Below are 16,719 nucleotides of genomic sequence, written 5' to 3'. Positions count from 1 at the left end.
CTAGCCGTGGCCAGATATGTACCTATGTGGATAACTCCGAGCTCGTGGGTTATTCTAAGGTGTCTTCCGGGACAGCATCTGGCGTGCATGACCGTTTGGCTCAGTTGGAGCGTTTAGTCGTGTCGCTGATGACCGACTCGGGGAATAAGGCACAAGTACATACTCCGTCAGGCTCCGATGTTTCCGTTTCATCGAGAATCCCAAATCCATCACCCAGTAATCCCATTGTCGACACTATTGATGGTAACTCTGAGTGTGGTGATATGCAAATCAGCAAGTCGGAATCTCACTATGTTGGGAATAATCACTGGGCGACCATTCTCGATGGAATCGCGGATCTCAAAGACCATCTCAATCGTGATGAGCAGTTCAGCCTCGCAAATACCCGGTCGGATTTTGACATTTATGAGCATGGTAACCCTTTGGCTCGCCCTAGGTCTGGGTATACGCTTCTGCTGTATGGAGGGCACCGGTTAGGCTCAAAGGAAGAGATTCTCGCAGGGTTGCCCCCGAGGTCTGCCGTGGATCGATATATCTCTCGGTATTTCAACTACCTCGACCTGGTTTCCTCTTGTACGACTCACATTTCCGATCTCAATCTCGTTGGTGACAGTCACTGATCCTGATCTAGCTGCGGTGCATGGACCAAGCTTTCTATGTGAGGTAAGTTGATCAAAATCTCATGAACAATGTCGCTAATTGGAGTAGTACGAGGCATTTTGGGGGAATCCGTCGGGCGCGCCTCTTATGTGGATCGGTCTTCTCTTCAGCATGATTTGTCTCGCGTGCCTTACCTCCGATGTCATATCCGAACCGGATGCCGAGGATAAATCCCTCCAAGTCGACCTTTATCGCGAGAAAGTTGTGCAATGTTTGACGCTAGGGGAATATACACGGGCAGGGTCTTACGTCTTGGAGACAGTCATAAACTACACATATGCCAAATTCTGCATTCGAACCGACGCCGATAAGGACATCTGGTTTCTACTGGCCCTGGAGGTCAATTTGGCGATGCGAATGGGCTACCACCGTGACCCAAACCACTTCTCCGGGATCTCACCCTTTCAAGGCGAAATGCGTCGTCGACTTTGGGCAACAGTTCTAATGGGGGATATACTCATCTCTAATCAAATGGGCATGCCGCGAATGATCTCTGACACCAAATGGGATACTTCAGAACCACGAAATTTGAATGACACAGATTTCGACGAACAATCGACCGAGTTGCCTCTCTCTCCCCCCTCACAGAATATACAAACTCCCTTGGAATCATCGCACGAAGGCGGATTCTCGCGGCACTTGGGGCTGTGATAGATTTGGCTGATGCGGTCAGGCCATGTACCTACGCTGATGTCATGCATGTTGATTCCATGATCCAAGAGGCAGCAGGTAGCATCCCCCCCCACCACTAAAGCTCAAGTCTATGTCAATGAGTATGACGGACGCCCCGCAGACCATTATGGCCCGGTTATTTCTATACCACATGATCTACAAGGGACAAGTTCTTCTTCACAGGCGGTTCCTTTACCCCAATTCAGACATTTCAGATGATAAAACGATCTCTTACTCGCGAAAGGTCTGCTTGGAGGCTTCCCTTGGCACACTTGATATTCAGAGTATTCTAGACGAGGAAACTTGCCCGGGGGGGACAACTTTATACCATGCGATTTCGTGTCACGTCCATCATGAATCATCAATTCCTCACCGCCACGATGATTCTATGCTCTATGCTTCATCGAAGAGAGACACAGCAACGCGAACGTGATATTCTTGCCGCGCTTCAGCGATGCAGGGAAATTTGGATGAGACGTGGCGAGAGTTCCAAAGAAGCTAAGAAAGCGGCCGGGACTATCAACTTTGTGCTGGCTCGGGCAGATGATAGAAAAAGGCACGATATTGCACTAACACAAGCCATTGCGCATTCTGGCAGCGACTTCCAGATCAATAATGGTGTTTTGCTTGACAGTCAAGAGGCCCCAGGCTCTTTTCCAGCTGACGCTACAGTGTCATCGGATTACATGAGCTTATTTGATCGTGAGAGTTCCTCACTGCCACACGTTTTCCATGTCTTCATTTCTTTCTAATTCTACTCTAGCTGACTACTTTGTGATGACTGGCTCTCTTGATGCCCTCACTCCCCCAGGGCAGTCGAGCCAGAGCTTTCCGCCAGCCCAGAACATTGCAATGACAATAAATGGCATAGAAAGGCGGCCTAATGATTGGATGTTCATGCCGTAGTCTGGAATACAGCATGCACTTAACATCAGAGTTTACATTCCATTGAAAATAAATATATCGGGTTGATCTTTACTAGTCGTGGATGATATTCATTGGTTCTTGTTAGACAGGTAAGGCAGCGCTCAGAACCTCCAGGGCTGTAACCCACCTAAAAGGGTGGATTGCTGAATTTGGCCACGGTACGGGCAGATCGGCCCGCTGTCCGGAGTAGACAAACTTGGACCTCGGGAACATCAATCGGTCTTCGCCTGCTGCACAATGGAGAGGGAAGGTGTGAAATAAGGCGCGGATTGTATCCTAGCATGGGTGCTCACGCATGGCTATTTCGGATCATTTGTTTCCCGTACTCCGTCACTCGGGGGATCGGCGCCCTGCATACGCTAGTGCCAGGGACCACGAGCTCGGACCAATCATCAAGTCGCGGCTCAAAAAGCAAAAATATCGCAGCAATAGGGGTCGTCTTCCAGATGGCGTCCCCTACGGAGTACTTGGTTGGAACCTCTACGAAGCGCGTTTTTGACTCGATCCTTTCACAATGGGGAACACCACCAGCATTACTGCTGGACGTGACTGCCTGGTTTCTGCCGTTGGGGGTGACGCGACTTATGTCGCGTTTCAAGATCACCTTCTTTACCAAGCTACAGCGGTCGAGCCGTACAACTTGAACATCCCGGTCACTCCGGCGGCGGTCACATACCCTCAATCAGCGGAAGAAGTTGCCTCTGTGCTTAAATGTGCCTCTGACTTCGACTACAAGGTGCAGGCTCGCAGTGGAGGTCACAGTTTTGGCAACTACGGTATGGCTCTGGCGGTGATTGAACTGCGTGGCATTCAGTCGGCTAATGCGTACTTTCTTTCTAGGCATCGGAGGACAGAATGGTGCCATCGTGGTCGATATGAAGCACTTCTCGCAATTCTCCATGGACGAATCGACCCACGTCGCGACCATTGGTCCCGGAACCTCCCTCGGTGACCTCGACATAGAGCTTTACAATTCAGGAAACAGAGCAATGTCGCACGGTATTTGTCCGACTATTCGGACAGGTGGGCACCTGACGATGGGAGGATTGGGACCTACAGCTCGTCAGTGGGGTTTGGCGCTTGATCACGTCGAGGAAGTCGAGGTAGTGTTGGCGAACTCGAGTATCGTGCGCGCGTCGGATACCCAGAACCAGGACGTCTTCTTCGCTATCAAAGGTGCTGCAGCTAGCTTCGGGATCGTCACGGAGTTCAAGGTGCGCACGGAGGAGGCACCCGGGCTGGCTGTCCAGTACTCGTTCACGTTCAACTTGGGAACTGCCTCCGAGAAGGCGAAGCTCGTCAAAGATTGGCAGGCGTTCATAGCCCAGGAGAATCTTACCTGGCAGTTCTACTCCAATCTGGTGATCTTCGACGGGCAGATCATTCTCGAGGGTATATTCTTCGGCTCAAAAGAGCAGTACGACACACTCGACCTTGAAAACAAGTTCCCCACAAGCGAGCCTGGTACCGTGCTAGTCCTAACCGATTGGCTAGGTATGATTGGGCATGGACTGGAAGACACCATTCTGAGACTGGTTGGAGATTCGCCGACTTGGTTCTATGCCAAATCACTCGGATTTACCCCCCGCACGCTTATACCTCATTATGCCGTCGACGCATTCTTCGATTACATTCACAAAACTAACGCCGGCACTTTGGCCTGGTTTGTCACCCTCAGTCTGGAGGGTGGAGCCATCAACGCTGTGCCGGAGGATGCTACCGCCTATGGTCACCGCGATGTGCTTTTCTGGGTCCAACTATTCGTTGCTAACCCGCTTGGACCGATCTCCCAGACTACCTATGATTTCACTGATGGCCTTTACGATATTCTCGCTCAAGCTGTGCCAGAGAGCGCGGAACACGCGTATCTCGGTTGTCCAGATCCTAGGATGCCAGATGCCCAGCATGCGTACTGGCGTAATAATCTTCCAAGGTTGGAAGAGCTGAAGGCCGAATTAGATCCACATGATACTTTCCACAACCCACAAGGTATTCAGGCTGCTGCCTGAGATGCCACTGGTTTGAAATTGTGTATATAATGTCTGATAGTTGTTCCGTATGGCCGCTAGGCCATGCAGTAGTTTCTATAGAAACAAACACGGTACCTATTACTACCGTAGTAATACCATAGTTTTATCAAAGCGTACCTAGGTATTGCAAAACCTCTACTCCGTACAGAAGTAATCCCTAAGTCAGTATGACCTCGGGATACTTACCATCACCATTCTTCTGATTGGTGCATCGAGGGCCGTTTAGACTTTATGAGGGTTTGCCGACAGCCCTGGAGGGTATAAGCGAAGAAATTTACTCGCAGTACGGAGTATGGACCGCTTGGATGCATATTTACGTCAGGATGACCGTGAGCCCAAGAGGCCATGTGAGCTGGTGACACATTCACCTGCTGTTATGACTGAATTACATATAAAACAGCCTCTTCCAAATCTATTTAGGTTGCAACTTGATCATTTTATTTTAAAATGTTTGTTCGTTCATCAAGAACCGCGAAACTCAGACAGATCATACCACCTATTGTTCACAGACGTGAAATTGCAACCCCACCTATCGCCATGGCGCCCGGCATTAGCGACGCGATCAAAAAAGATCATCAGGATATCAAATCGTATTTTGACAAGATTGTCAATTCCTCGGATAGGGATGAGCAGACACGCTTCCATAATTTGTTCACTTGGGAGTTAGCTCGACACTCCATTGGAGAGGAGCTCATTGTTTATCCTGTTTTTGAAAAGATGCTCTCTGATGGTGTTGCTATGGCCAATAAGGACCGCAAAGAACATTTGAAAGTAATTTTGACCTGATCTACCATCCGCCTTCAGTTATGAAACTCACATGCATCTAGGTCAAAGAGCAATTGAAGGCATTCCAGAATTTGAGGCCTTCGGAGACACAGTTCATTCCTACTATTAAGGAGCTTATGGAAAACTTGTCCGAGCATATTGAAGAGGAAGAGACTGACGATTTGCCTAAGCTGGAAGCAGCCTTATCTCAAGAGGATAGCCAGGGTTACGCTAAAACTTTTGGCCGAACAAAGATGTTTGTGCCTTCGCGTTCTCATCCTAGTGCACCAGACAAACCTCCATTTGAGACAGTGGTGGGGCTTATGACGGCGCCGATCGATCATCTCGCGGGCCTGTTCCGCAAATGGCCTGATACCTCTGGAATGCCGAATCCATCTACCAAATGAGTCTGTGCTGGTTAGATTCTTGATCTATCTTGATTTGGATTCCACTCAGTTCGTGGCTCATTTGTGGACTTATATTGTCTTGTGTAACATAGTTCGAAGGGTCTAAGCGGGGGGTGTCAATAAGGAAATAAGTTCCATGAAGTTTCGGCAAACTATGTTACTCATTCCCCTTAGTACAGTACTTGGTATGGAGCGGTGTAACAAGCAGTCTAAAACCACCTGGGCAGGCATCCTCAGGCATCCTCAGGCATGAAAACGTGCATCCGACCCTCGGGCGCTATACACCTTCGTAGGGTGCTCAGTACTCGACGGGGATTGTGGGAGGTAAGCAGGCCCCCAGGACTACCGGAATAGGAAACAGATACTGTTTTTCAAAGAGATGTAGAATACTTGGATTGCTTTACTATGAAAATAGGGCTAGAAATACCCCTGGGGCGCATGTGGCGCAGATGAGATGTGGCGCGGTTTCCCCATTACAATATATAGCATCTTTTGTATTAAAGGAAAATCCGAAACTTCTTGCCCCCTTTTCCCAAGGCTATTTGACCTGACGCTGGAATCAAGGAACTAAAACATTCACTTCTGACGATTTCTTCAGACTGGAGCCGTCGGCAGCGACTGCCTCTGCAAACGCTCGAGGATGGAACGTCGGGCTCGTGTAAGTAGTCTGGAAGCCCTGCTTGCCTAATTTAGACAATAACACAAACTTGTCCGACCCAGGTGTTGTCCCGTAAAAGTTCCAGTGAGTGTAATCTGTGGCCCCGTTCCAGCTCACCCAGAATGTAGTCGCACCATTGGGTGCGGGGGCTTGTGCGACAAGCGTTGGAGGGTCCGATGGTGTCGCCGTCCAATTGTATTTGAATGCACGATAGTTCATCGCGTCAGGGTCATTCAAGGTAGCGAAATAGACGGGTGTACCATCGGCAGTGTGCTCTGAAATGGATGGATTATTTCCCCATCCAATAACTACATTGCCATCGGCGAGTAGTTGGGTGTTGCCTTGGCTGGTCGAGCGTAGACCTGGCCCAGGAGCCATGAAGTTTTGGAGAAGCGTTGAAGAGCCGCGTCCGTGATCAATCACGACAATCATGCCAGAGGAAGTAAGTGAAGTATTTCTGTAACCGTTGCTTCCATTGTCAAATAGCGAAAGCACAGTATGCGTGCTGTTTTCCTCGTGAAAACGCGCATCATGCTGGGAGGAAAAGTTGTAATTCGTCTGGTCGATTGTGGAGTTCTTACCACCCAGTTGCCATATCACAGCGCCATCTTTACCCGAGACCTTATAAATACAGCTGGTATGTCTTGCAGAAATAAGATAGTCACCGTCCGCTGATTTGTCGACTGAGTTGATGTGGAAGTAATCCCAAGGGGTAGAACTGCTTATCCCATCGCCCACGATTGGATTGATACCCAATGGGACGTAACTGTCCTTGAGGGGAACATGATCAATCGAATTCCACTGAAATAATACCTTTCCGCTTTCAATATCGACTTCTTGGAAGACCCCATCCATGACCCAGCCGTTTGGTGTTTTCATGCCGTATTCTGATAAATCATGTGGCTGAGGCTGATAGACCGCAAAGGTCATGCGTTCTTCATCGAGAACTTCTAGCTCGTGCATATCACTCTCTTCCAGATCGTTACCACTCAATACTGTCGCAACATTTTGATAGTTATTGTTGAGGATTATATTACGGCCCCGCGCGTAGCCTTGAATCTGATTTCCTTGGAAGTAGCAGAGATGATCGGAGCCGCCGTACTTGCAAACATGGAGGTCATGAAAAATTTCAGTAGTAGAGCCATCTGACCCACTCCAAACAAGTTCCTGTGATTGTGAGCACATGTCGTTGGTGAGGACTGGGATGCATTTACCCCATCAGTAGTGAAAATGTAAGGTCCTGGCCTTTCCGTCATGTACGGGGCGATAAACAAATATCCTGGAGTGACCAGGTTCTCATTGTTGATGCTCACGTTGAGTACGGGAGCGCGGATATCAGGTCTCTATAGTGACGTTAGGTCTCAACTCTATGTTGAAGCTTCCACTGAAGAGATACTCACAGATTGGTAAGACACCCACGATGCCGGTTCAGCTATTGCACGGGTTGCATACCCGAAATTGATTCCAAGGACGTAGAGTCCAAGGAGAACATGGGATTTGCTTCTTTGATCATGCATTACGGGTAGGTACTATGAACCACACAGTTCGCCAGGTCGGTATATCAAGTAGATAGGTACAACACGGCTTTTAAGATCTTCTTAAACCACAAAAGCAGCAGTATGCACCGTGTGATCAATGGATATTGACGTCAAGACTCGGTGCAATTGACTGTTCAAACGAGGGCAGCCCTGGATATACCTAGTTCCGGTCTAGAACACACAAAAGTAATGTTTGTAGGGTGGGTAATTTAACCATTTCTTAAGCCATTGAGCCATGCAAACACTGCCATTGAAGCTCCTGACAAAGAGCAACTCCTTTCCTGGGGCTTGCCAACATCTGGGCAGGATGACATGAAGGCGAGGGGTATGCCGGAAATGGCCAACAACGCTTCATCAAGATCGCCGATGTACGGTTTCCTAGTTCAATCCGGAGCAAGCGAAACAAAGCCTCTCGGTGATTCGCGGGGAATGCCGACCGAGGGAAGGAAACTTGGTTGAGTTGATGAGTTCAAGAGCGGTTCTTAGATACCCGAGCCAATATTGCTGCTGTAATACGAGTCTGATCCAAGCAGAGACTAGACCGCGCTGTTGGAAATATTGCTTGCGTTGTCTGAACAACTGATGCATTTCTTGACAAGGATGGGTTCGGAGCGCAATTCCAGATTTTGAATACCTCAGAGCGCGAAGGCTGTGTTTGGACAATTAGGATAGCACAGAATGAGAAAAGTTGTTCAAATTTGGCGACGGTGTTATCTAAATTACTATCTGTCCTGTCGCTTCAATGCCTCCAAAGTGGTTTGAACTTCTGTAATATTTGATCACCAAGAACCTTGAAACAGTTTCCACTTGCTCGCCTCGATCGACATTAATATTTTACACTTGATTCATTTGTGGTTCTTCGCAAAGCTATCTATGTTTACCCAAGCCATGGGGATGCTATTCACATTCTCCAAGTTTCATGCGCACTGGATGGCCAGCCAAAGAGAGAGCGATAGTCAGAGTGAGATGCAAAATCTGAAATCCAGAGCACTGACTCGACTGATGAGATCATGACTTCACTCTAGATTCGGTTTATTTGCCGCCAAAGTGTGATGCAAGGGCTGTTTGTAATTTTTCATTATATAATTGTTGAAACAAGAATATCTCTGGTTGAGAAGACTGTAGTAGTAATTTAGGATGGCAATTTCACCTAAGTATGAGTTTGGTCCGTGATCAGCAAAGTTGGCACATATCAACGGGCTGTAATGTCAATGATAGACCTCATGTTGTTCCAGCATCACTTCGTATCCGCTGTCTTGGCATACGTGGCCTTGGCGTACGCCCGCTTAGAACCCCGGATAATTCACTTGGTTTTCTTGGCACCAGACTGGGAGATGCGAATATACCATGGCTGGCTTGAGGATCATGGTCCTTAATTTAGCCTCCTAACACATTGTTGTGGGTCTGTGAGCTTCATGGCGCATGTCATATCCACTTTGCAGTATCTTAGATCGTGCTTATGCAATTCAATATGATCACTCATTACACGTAGCAATTAAAAGAAACAGGAAATTAATAAAACTTTTCTGTTAGCTCAACTTGTATATTTTAGACCACTGACTCGATCAGCCCAATAACTTCCTGGGGTCCTCTCCTAATGTTTCCTTGAGAGACGGAGATCAATTTATGAGCTCAGATCCACGGGTATTGGTATCTTTCAAAATTCCATGATATGCTACTACCATTGGCATCAAGTCAATGCTGTTCATAGGAGGAAAAATACTCTGTCAACATTTTTATTTTTAAATAAAAGCTCTGGTGCAATAGGAACCAATAATATCCAGTCGTCTCTCGAAGTTAAGTTCCCGTATTACCTTGATATTTACCGGGACAAACCTCGTATTCTTCATGGCAGCTACCCGGAAGTCTAAATCAACCCTGGCCATGGAAAACTCAGCCTGCAGATCGTCACTCCACGGTTGAATTTGAGTTTGTTAATTAGCAGTTGCAAACTTTTTGTGAAACGGCTATGGCAGTAGACTTTATAGGCAAACTCAACCTTAGTAAGTAAATAACCTCGAAGAGTAAACTATTCAGGATTAATTTAGACTTCCGGTCAGCAGATGAATAGAAAGAACGTCTATCCGACTAAAGGGATATCCACCCGCATCTAGTCTTTCTTGTTCCAGTACGATCATAAAGAAAAAGATCATCAAAGTTTCGTAAAGCTACACAGGCCGAGATCTAATACTATTCGCATTTTTAGAGAATGCAGACGAAACTAGCATGGATATCTTAATATTTCCAAGGTTATAGTGTTTCTACATCGGAAATTTGGACGGTCCCCGAGATCATTGTACTCGTAGAAGAGGACTACTTCTCCTTTTTTATATATAACCAAAAACCAGACAGTAACTTCGAAGAAGGAATTATCTATAATAGCATATATATTAAGACTTCCGCAAGAAAGCGACTTAAAAGTCACAACTAGATCTACAAACTTTATTCCGAACGGTGGATGATCGCGCTCGATAATTCAAAGTTGATCTAGATCCTATAATACTAGTGCTCCGGCAGTACTAGACCCCTTCGTCCGGTGCTGCAGCACTAAGGTACGACGGTACCAAGTGCTTAGTCCGGTATTACAACATCAGTACAGCAGTGCTGCAGCCCTGTATTTAGTACAAATAAATAATGCTGTTGGTTGCCTTGAACCGGTCTTTACTGATATTAATTAGCCAACTTTTTAGTTTGCTGATATTTGTATGCTATTGTAGTGGTATCATGCGACAAACCGCAAACAGGCGAGTTTTGAATTATCATGTAGAGAAAGCGGGGCGATTAGCCAGAACATGCTCCAGACGATATAAGCCACTAGTACTCATCCTATTAGCATAAAGAATAGTCGTGCGCTTAAGGTGAGGGGTCCTTGGTTAGTTTTAAATATCAGCAACCATACAGGATCCTTTGATATATGCAGTCTAGAACATCACATCCCAAGATCTTGACCGTACTCTGTCAAATAATCATTCAGCACAAAATTCTCAACCACGAGATTCAATCCCATGCGGAGATTTATACGAGAGTTCCCCGAGCCTAGACTCGTGAAGAATCATGTTACGCATGATGACTTACACCAAAGTCATTATATTCCAAGTTCACATTTAGGATTACCATCAGTCTAATGGTGGGTTTAAACTTACTATATGGGTCATGTGGCAGTAGGTTCTCGGAGCTTTCTCAAGACTCAAAAGACATAAGTAGCGCTGACCCTTCCTCCCCCTAACTATCGTATATCCCACAACCGGCCAAAACAACATCGGGCTGTACCCTATTTTTACAATGAGGAAATACACCCAAAGGAATAAAGTGAACTGGAACATGCTTCTTTATATTCTTTTCGTTTACATTGGCATGGCTGCTGCTGCGACATGCCGCACAAACACCTTCTTGCCATCATCCCTTTATACCTGTCCCTCCACATCTTGCGCTAAGTCAGGATCTGCTGGTCGTATCATAACTATTGACTGCATCTGGGACAAGGGGGAAGTGTGCAGGGACAAAAGTAAGTGAAATATCGAATTTTTATTATATTCCTGACAGGGTCGGGGTCTCTTAGGCGATGGGGCTATAATTTCAACAAGAAAAGGTGGATTTCTACAACAAAGCTTAAGTTCTGCAACATAAGTGAGCACTTAATATTTCCCCAAGTCAGATGAGTAGTGATCAAAGCTGAGCACATACAGATACGATTCCCAAGTGTCGCATACGTGCGGAGGGCGAGGGCGTTGGACTGGTTTCAACACCAACTCCTCCTACAACGTCATGTCGGTTAAAAGGAATCGACAAAGTACAAACCAGAACATGCCCCGCCAAACCGTGTGACAAGGTGGGGGAAATCAGTCTTGCTGGTGATCAAGTGAGACGAAATATCCATTGCATGTGGGATAACGGTGCGCAAGTTACAGGTGGTGGCTCCGAAAGTAAAAGATTTCTCCAGGCATTTCAGAATTCTAACATGAACGGGGCTCCAAGGCGATGGGGCTATAACCAAATTGGGCAGTGGTTTATTTTTGCCGGCAGGCTTGAAGATTGTAATCTTGGTAAGTTACAAATAGGTTAGACAAATATCGAAAAAGTTAACATGAGATGATACAGGTAAAATCCCAAAATGTGTGGTGGAAAGGGCTTAGCCGGTGGGAGTCCTGGAGCTGAAGACAGGCTCCGCTGCTTTCATTTGTTCATTATTTGTTGGGAAAAGTGTTAGGTGAGCCCTTCATAATCAATTCCAAGGTTCTTGGGGAGATTGATTATGTAATAGGAGATAACTGGCTTAATGTCCTGACTTTTATGCCTAGATGTGAAGGTTATACGTTGTCAGGTGTAATGCCTGTCAACTCGGTAAAAGGAAGGATAAGAATAGACGTCGATTCGGTTAGGAATCAATAGTAAATAGGGGGAATTCAATAGTATTGTCTTATTGAATACAAGACTGATTCTTGATCAGAATCAGAGAGGAGCCTCGCTTTTTTCTCTTAAATACCCCATCCATCGAGGGAGCCATTAAGTCCTGTGAGCTGTAGAAAGTCTGCGTCGATTCGTCATCGATTTGTATGACGTTTTGATCCTTTTCGGTAGTCTCCCGATCCATGAGCTCCGAACCCCTGAGGCATGAGTTCTCATTGCCTGGAATATCAGGCATCCATTGTCACGGGGAAGTATGGAGAAGAACCCCGTTACACCACCGCCTACCTAAAAGCGTAGAACGCGCTAAAGTCTTGGCGAGACTGTGAGACTGAGTATGATTGCCGTATCGGGCAATTTCCTAGCACGAAGTGCCAAGTCACGTTACCGTGACATAGCATATAAGGGGACAGAGGGTCCCCAACATTCCAAGTTTTGCGAAGTAAAAATGGCTTATGTCAGTGGTAGTTTACCACTAAGCCCGTTTGGGACAGGATCCACAAGAGAAGCTTACTAAGAAGCAAGCCCCTGAGTCTGGTATGTATATAACAGGCGGACGGATGTATTCAGAGGAACAACTGTTTAGTGATAATCCATTGCTACGTACGAGACCTTACCGATCCATCAATTGTCGACATTATATCTTTTTCTTAGGACGGGTATAGGTTCAGAGTGAGTTGGCCCCTAGATCGCGCGAATCGCGCGACCAATGCACCACTCACATTATGATTGGACTATCACATTTTGTTCCCAAACACTAGGCCGCTTGGCATATGCACATAGCCATATCAGCCAATGGACATGTGGGAAATATAAATTTGTCTTCCGTAAGACCTTCCATGTATCAATCATAGCTGCCTCCTGTTAAGCCTTCTGCAAGGGTGAAGATCGGCAGGCGGAGTTGGCATTAGGGGATTGGCCCCCATCCCAGGGACCAACATGCCTTCCCTTTCCTCTTTCCTCCGCCACCCTCAATCTAGTACAATCAGACCGTCGTTTTTAGTCTGCATACCTCTCGTGGCTGACCCCTTGGCCCGCAGCCGTTGTCTTAACAGATGGGTAGTCGGCCGTCAACCGTTGCCAGAAAACGCTCGGCATCACAAACTGCATAGGTCAACACTTCAACACTTCAACATATCGGATATCCCTGATACACGGACGCAATGCGAGCTTCTTCAGAGGAGCCATCTAGCCGTCGTGAAGCAGGCGCCTGTGCTGGCTGTCACGAGAAGCTCAAACAAAGTTGTCAGATGAGCGCTTCTACTCAGCCGACCTCCTCAATGAGCCGAGAAAGCTATGTGTTAATTTTGGCCAGTTTCTACGCTGCACTCGCCATGTGTGCGTGGATTTTCACTTGTGTTCTATCCGTGCGTCCGGTGACAACACAAGATTACAGTGTCAAGATTGGGAATGGCAGTCCGTATCCCTTCTCCACTTCGGACGACGGATTCCAGAAGATGGTAGAAATCTCCAGGGAGCTACGCTCCCTGTATTCGCGCAATCAACAATGGTATCGTGCTGCTCGGGTTCTACAGTCTCTCGTTGGTGTCTTGACTTTACCACTCACAACGGCAGTGTGCTCAAGCACAGCTGTCGTTTTTATTCAAAGACGACAGAGCCACGGCAGCCTTAGCCTTCGTCAAACCATGGCACTGGCAGATAAAACCTGGACCAACATTCCGTCATATGCAAAAATCTTTCCGTTTGTCGCAACAACGGAATGGAATAGATACGGAAGCAGTCTGTTGCAGTTGGCTATCTTTTTGAATGTCCTTGGTGTCGTTACTTCACCTATGCAGCAAATCTTCCTTTCCACAAAAGTTATCAAGACTCCGACCGTACCGCAAACCTATGATTTTGTTGGTGATATTCCAAATCAGTTTCAGGAAGATGATTATCCACGTACAAGAAATCCCCTTGATGATGCAGTTTTGGACAATACCACCGACAGCAATAAAGTTGTAGTCCTCACTCGAGCCGCTATGGCATCTGCAACTACTGCAGACTTCCAGTCACTGCTGTGGTATGATTTGCACAATGCCTGTCCTCCAGAATTACTGGGGTCTAACGGCGCATGCAGCCAGCTAGCCGTCTCATTTGGACATTTTGACCCCTTGGGGGTTCCACCAGAAAACGACGCCTTTCTCGCACAGCTGCCCGTTGGCTTCAACTCCGGGCTCATCAGGCAGTTCGCTCCTCGTATAAACTCAAGCACAAAATTCACTCAGATCGCCTCTCATGAATTTTCCAGGGAATGTGAGCAGACGCATGGTTCCTTTTTCATGGATTACGCAAGTGCTCCTGACTTGCGAAGTACGCCATCATATGGGTGGGCAATTCAGGCGTGTATGCCTGGTGATCTGGCCAGGACACCATGGAAGGCTACCAGGTCTCGGCAAGACTTCTCCGAGGATTTATTCTTGAATATGACCTTAAAAAGCAGCGAGGCGTGGAACAATACGTTCTATAAACTCACTCTCAACACAACTGCGGGATATTTTGAATTGCCAAACTACATGAATGGCGAGGTAGCTGGATCTCTGCTGGATAAAGATCCCAATGACCTATGTGGAATAGATTGCATGACGCAAGGTTCTGATTTGGAAGCCCAATCCCCTATCCTGTAAGAATCAACAATAAGCTCGTCTTACTCTGTTGAACTGACATGATGATATCGCAGTCACCACGATTTCCGCAGGAACGAACCAAAATCCGGTCACAGTACAGATGGCCCAATTCGGCCCCTTGAGACGGTGAAAAACAAAGGCCCTCTACTTACCATCGCATTGGCTATGTTTGGCGAAGGATCTTTCCTCCAGCAGAACTCTTTTGGGTACAAAAGCCCTAGTCAAATCCATGATGACCTGAGTCGCTCTACTGAGTTCTGCACGAATTTACTTCCCCTGCAATTCATTTTGGACCCCAAGATATGGACCTCTATGCAAGATATGCATCATGCGTCCGGAACATGCATACGAGAGAATGTTGGTACGGTGTACCCAAAGTGATCCGATGGCTTTTCAAATAGTCAACTGGATGAGGTTTTTCCACTTGGATATTTTCAGTGAGTATCTTGGTTTTCATCCGAACAATCCCGCCTCATTGGTGGAGAGCTCGTTCAAAATCGCCGCATTCTTGGCCAATAAAGCTTGGATGGAGAGCAAAGTTGGATCCTTGGCAGTGAGCTATGACTTGGGAGCCGACTCGCAAGTACCGTCTATCTCTCGAGCAGGCATAATCATCATATCGTGTCTACTTGGACTAGATCTGCTCATCCTTGTCCCGCTTGCAGCCTACGCAGCGTGGACCCCTCGCTGGACTTCTCAGCTGGACTCATTTGCCATGATGAGAATAGGGGCTACATTAGGGGACAAAGTTCCGTTACTCATGAAGACAGACAAGACGGATATCAAAATATTGGATGAACTTCCCGGGTGGATCGGAGATAATTCTCAAGAAGATGATCCTGCTGGGACCTTAGCACTCGGGGGATTGAGGCCATTGGCAGATCGAAAAGACGGACTATTCAAATGCTACGCAGAAAATGCGACCCCTTTCGTGTTGAAAATACGTCAGGCTGTCGTAGGCGTCTTCCGTCGCCGCTAGAGTCTGGTCTGTTGAAAATATAGATCGGTTTTCTCCGAAAGGCTATCTAGACATGAATTTTGTAACAATATATATCACTACAACTTTGGAAGGAGGGATCTACGGACACTTGTGCTTTATGAGCCCAATTTTCTAGACATGCTGCCGCATAGATTACTGACCATATACGAAGCACTGCGCTCATACCATGAAGTCGGAGCGCATGACAACCGACAGCAACAAGGTTGTAGTTGGCACGGGTCGGCCCGAGGCGAGAGACATTCTGCTTAAGCGGGTCAAAGTATCGCCTCTCAGCCTTTGTTATTTTATTTTGGGTCTCCGCCCTATCCCATGGGGGGTGATAAACCCAGCCTGGGTGCAGGAATTAACTATGGCGGGTAAAAGTGGGCCTAGCGTCTTTTGGGCTGGGTGCAACTCAAGTATAAAAGTTGGTGCAAATCTATGGGGACAAGCTCGATTTTATTCAAATTTTGGGAAGTTCTATTCCTAATAGTTATACATCACGCGTTTTTCTTTTAGTAGAATTAAAGAAGAATTGTGGATAGGAGAGTTGTTTGAAATTTTCAAAATTTTGATGGGGTTGGAAATTTTGGGAAAAATGGGTCTGCGACCGGGCAGAATAAAGGCGGAGTTAATTTAATTACCCTTTTTGGCCAAAATCTGCCAAGAAACTAGCACTTAGCCTTTTAAAAACCCTCGGTGCAACTGATTTACAAAAGTTGGTGCAACTTTCTTAATTCTTATATATATAGTTTAAAATTTTGATAGATTATTGTTAGAATATAGATGTATATATATATATAATTACAGACCTAGCACCCTACTAGATGATCCAGGCACCTAGCTTAAATAAATGGTAATTTGACTAATAAGAGCTCTTTATTCAGCATTTGCCCTATTTTTACCATATATATCAGGCACCAATAATGGCAGACTTACTACCCCCCTAGGGGGACCCCCCTAGCACCCCCCTCTGACCGCCTTATTTTTGCTATTTTCTGCTATTTTTACTATATATATAAGACACCAAAAATAGCAGACTTACTACCCCT

General features: G+C 46.6%; 6 protein-coding genes across 6 annotated transcripts; 5 read left to right on the top strand and 1 right to left on the bottom strand.

Annotated features, from left to right (window-relative positions):
- Positions 1–128: 128 nt before the first annotated feature.
- On the top strand, positions 129–1,311 carry N7506_011456 (fungal specific transcription factor domain-containing protein; the record flags this gene model as incomplete). Its single annotated transcript, XM_056960747.1, has 3 exons — positions 129–573; positions 632–663; positions 709–1,311. The coding sequence occupies 3 exons, from the start codon at positions 129–131 to the stop codon at positions 1,309–1,311; spliced, it is 1,080 nt and encodes a 359-aa protein (XP_056805281.1).
- A 124-nt stretch (positions 1,312–1,435) lies between these two features.
- Positions 1,436–2,084, top strand: N7506_011455 (fungal specific transcription factor domain-containing protein; the record flags this gene model as incomplete). Its single annotated transcript, XM_056960746.1, has 2 exons — positions 1,436–1,576; positions 1,626–2,084. The coding sequence occupies 2 exons, from the start codon at positions 1,436–1,438 to the stop codon at positions 2,082–2,084; spliced, it is 600 nt and encodes a 199-aa protein (XP_056805280.1).
- A 689-nt stretch (positions 2,085–2,773) lies between these two features.
- Positions 2,774–4,268, top strand: N7506_011454 (FAD-binding oxidoreductase; the record flags this gene model as incomplete). The annotated part of the gene is made up of 2 exons (XM_056960745.1): positions 2,774–3,035; positions 3,100–4,268. The coding sequence occupies 2 exons, from the start codon at positions 2,774–2,776 to the stop codon at positions 4,266–4,268; spliced, it is 1,431 nt and encodes a 476-aa protein (XP_056805279.1).
- A 558-nt stretch (positions 4,269–4,826) lies between these two features.
- N7506_011453 (uncharacterized protein) lies at positions 4,827–5,461 on the top strand (the record flags this gene model as incomplete). The annotated part of the gene is made up of 2 exons (XM_056960744.1): positions 4,827–5,060; positions 5,117–5,461. The coding sequence occupies 2 exons, from the start codon at positions 4,827–4,829 to the stop codon at positions 5,459–5,461; spliced, it is 579 nt and encodes a 192-aa protein (XP_056805278.1).
- A 559-nt stretch (positions 5,462–6,020) lies between these two features.
- On the bottom strand, positions 6,021–7,636 carry N7506_011452 (arylsulfotransferase family protein; the record flags this gene model as incomplete). The annotated part of the gene is made up of 3 exons (XM_056960743.1): positions 6,021–7,286; positions 7,334–7,462; positions 7,520–7,636. The coding sequence occupies 3 exons, from the start codon at positions 7,634–7,636 to the stop codon at positions 6,021–6,023; spliced, it is 1,512 nt and encodes a 503-aa protein (XP_056805277.1).
- A 5,588-nt stretch (positions 7,637–13,224) lies between these two features.
- N7506_011451 (uncharacterized protein) lies at positions 13,225–15,667 on the top strand (the record flags this gene model as incomplete). Its single annotated transcript, XM_056960742.1, has 3 exons — positions 13,225–14,684; positions 14,742–15,049; positions 15,090–15,667. The coding sequence occupies 3 exons, from the start codon at positions 13,225–13,227 to the stop codon at positions 15,665–15,667; spliced, it is 2,346 nt and encodes a 781-aa protein (XP_056805276.1).
- Positions 15,668–16,719: the final 1,052 nt, after the last annotated feature.

The sequence above is a fragment of the Penicillium brevicompactum genome, assembly GCF_028827555.1.
Source record: "Penicillium brevicompactum strain IBT 35665 chromosome Unknown utg000009l_segment0_segment0, whole genome shotgun sequence".
NCBI classification, from domain to species: Eukaryota; Fungi; Ascomycota; class Eurotiomycetes; order Eurotiales; family Aspergillaceae; genus Penicillium; species Penicillium brevicompactum.
The sequence above is the reverse complement of the archived record's forward strand: the minus strand, read 5'-3'. Positions and strand labels throughout refer to the sequence as shown.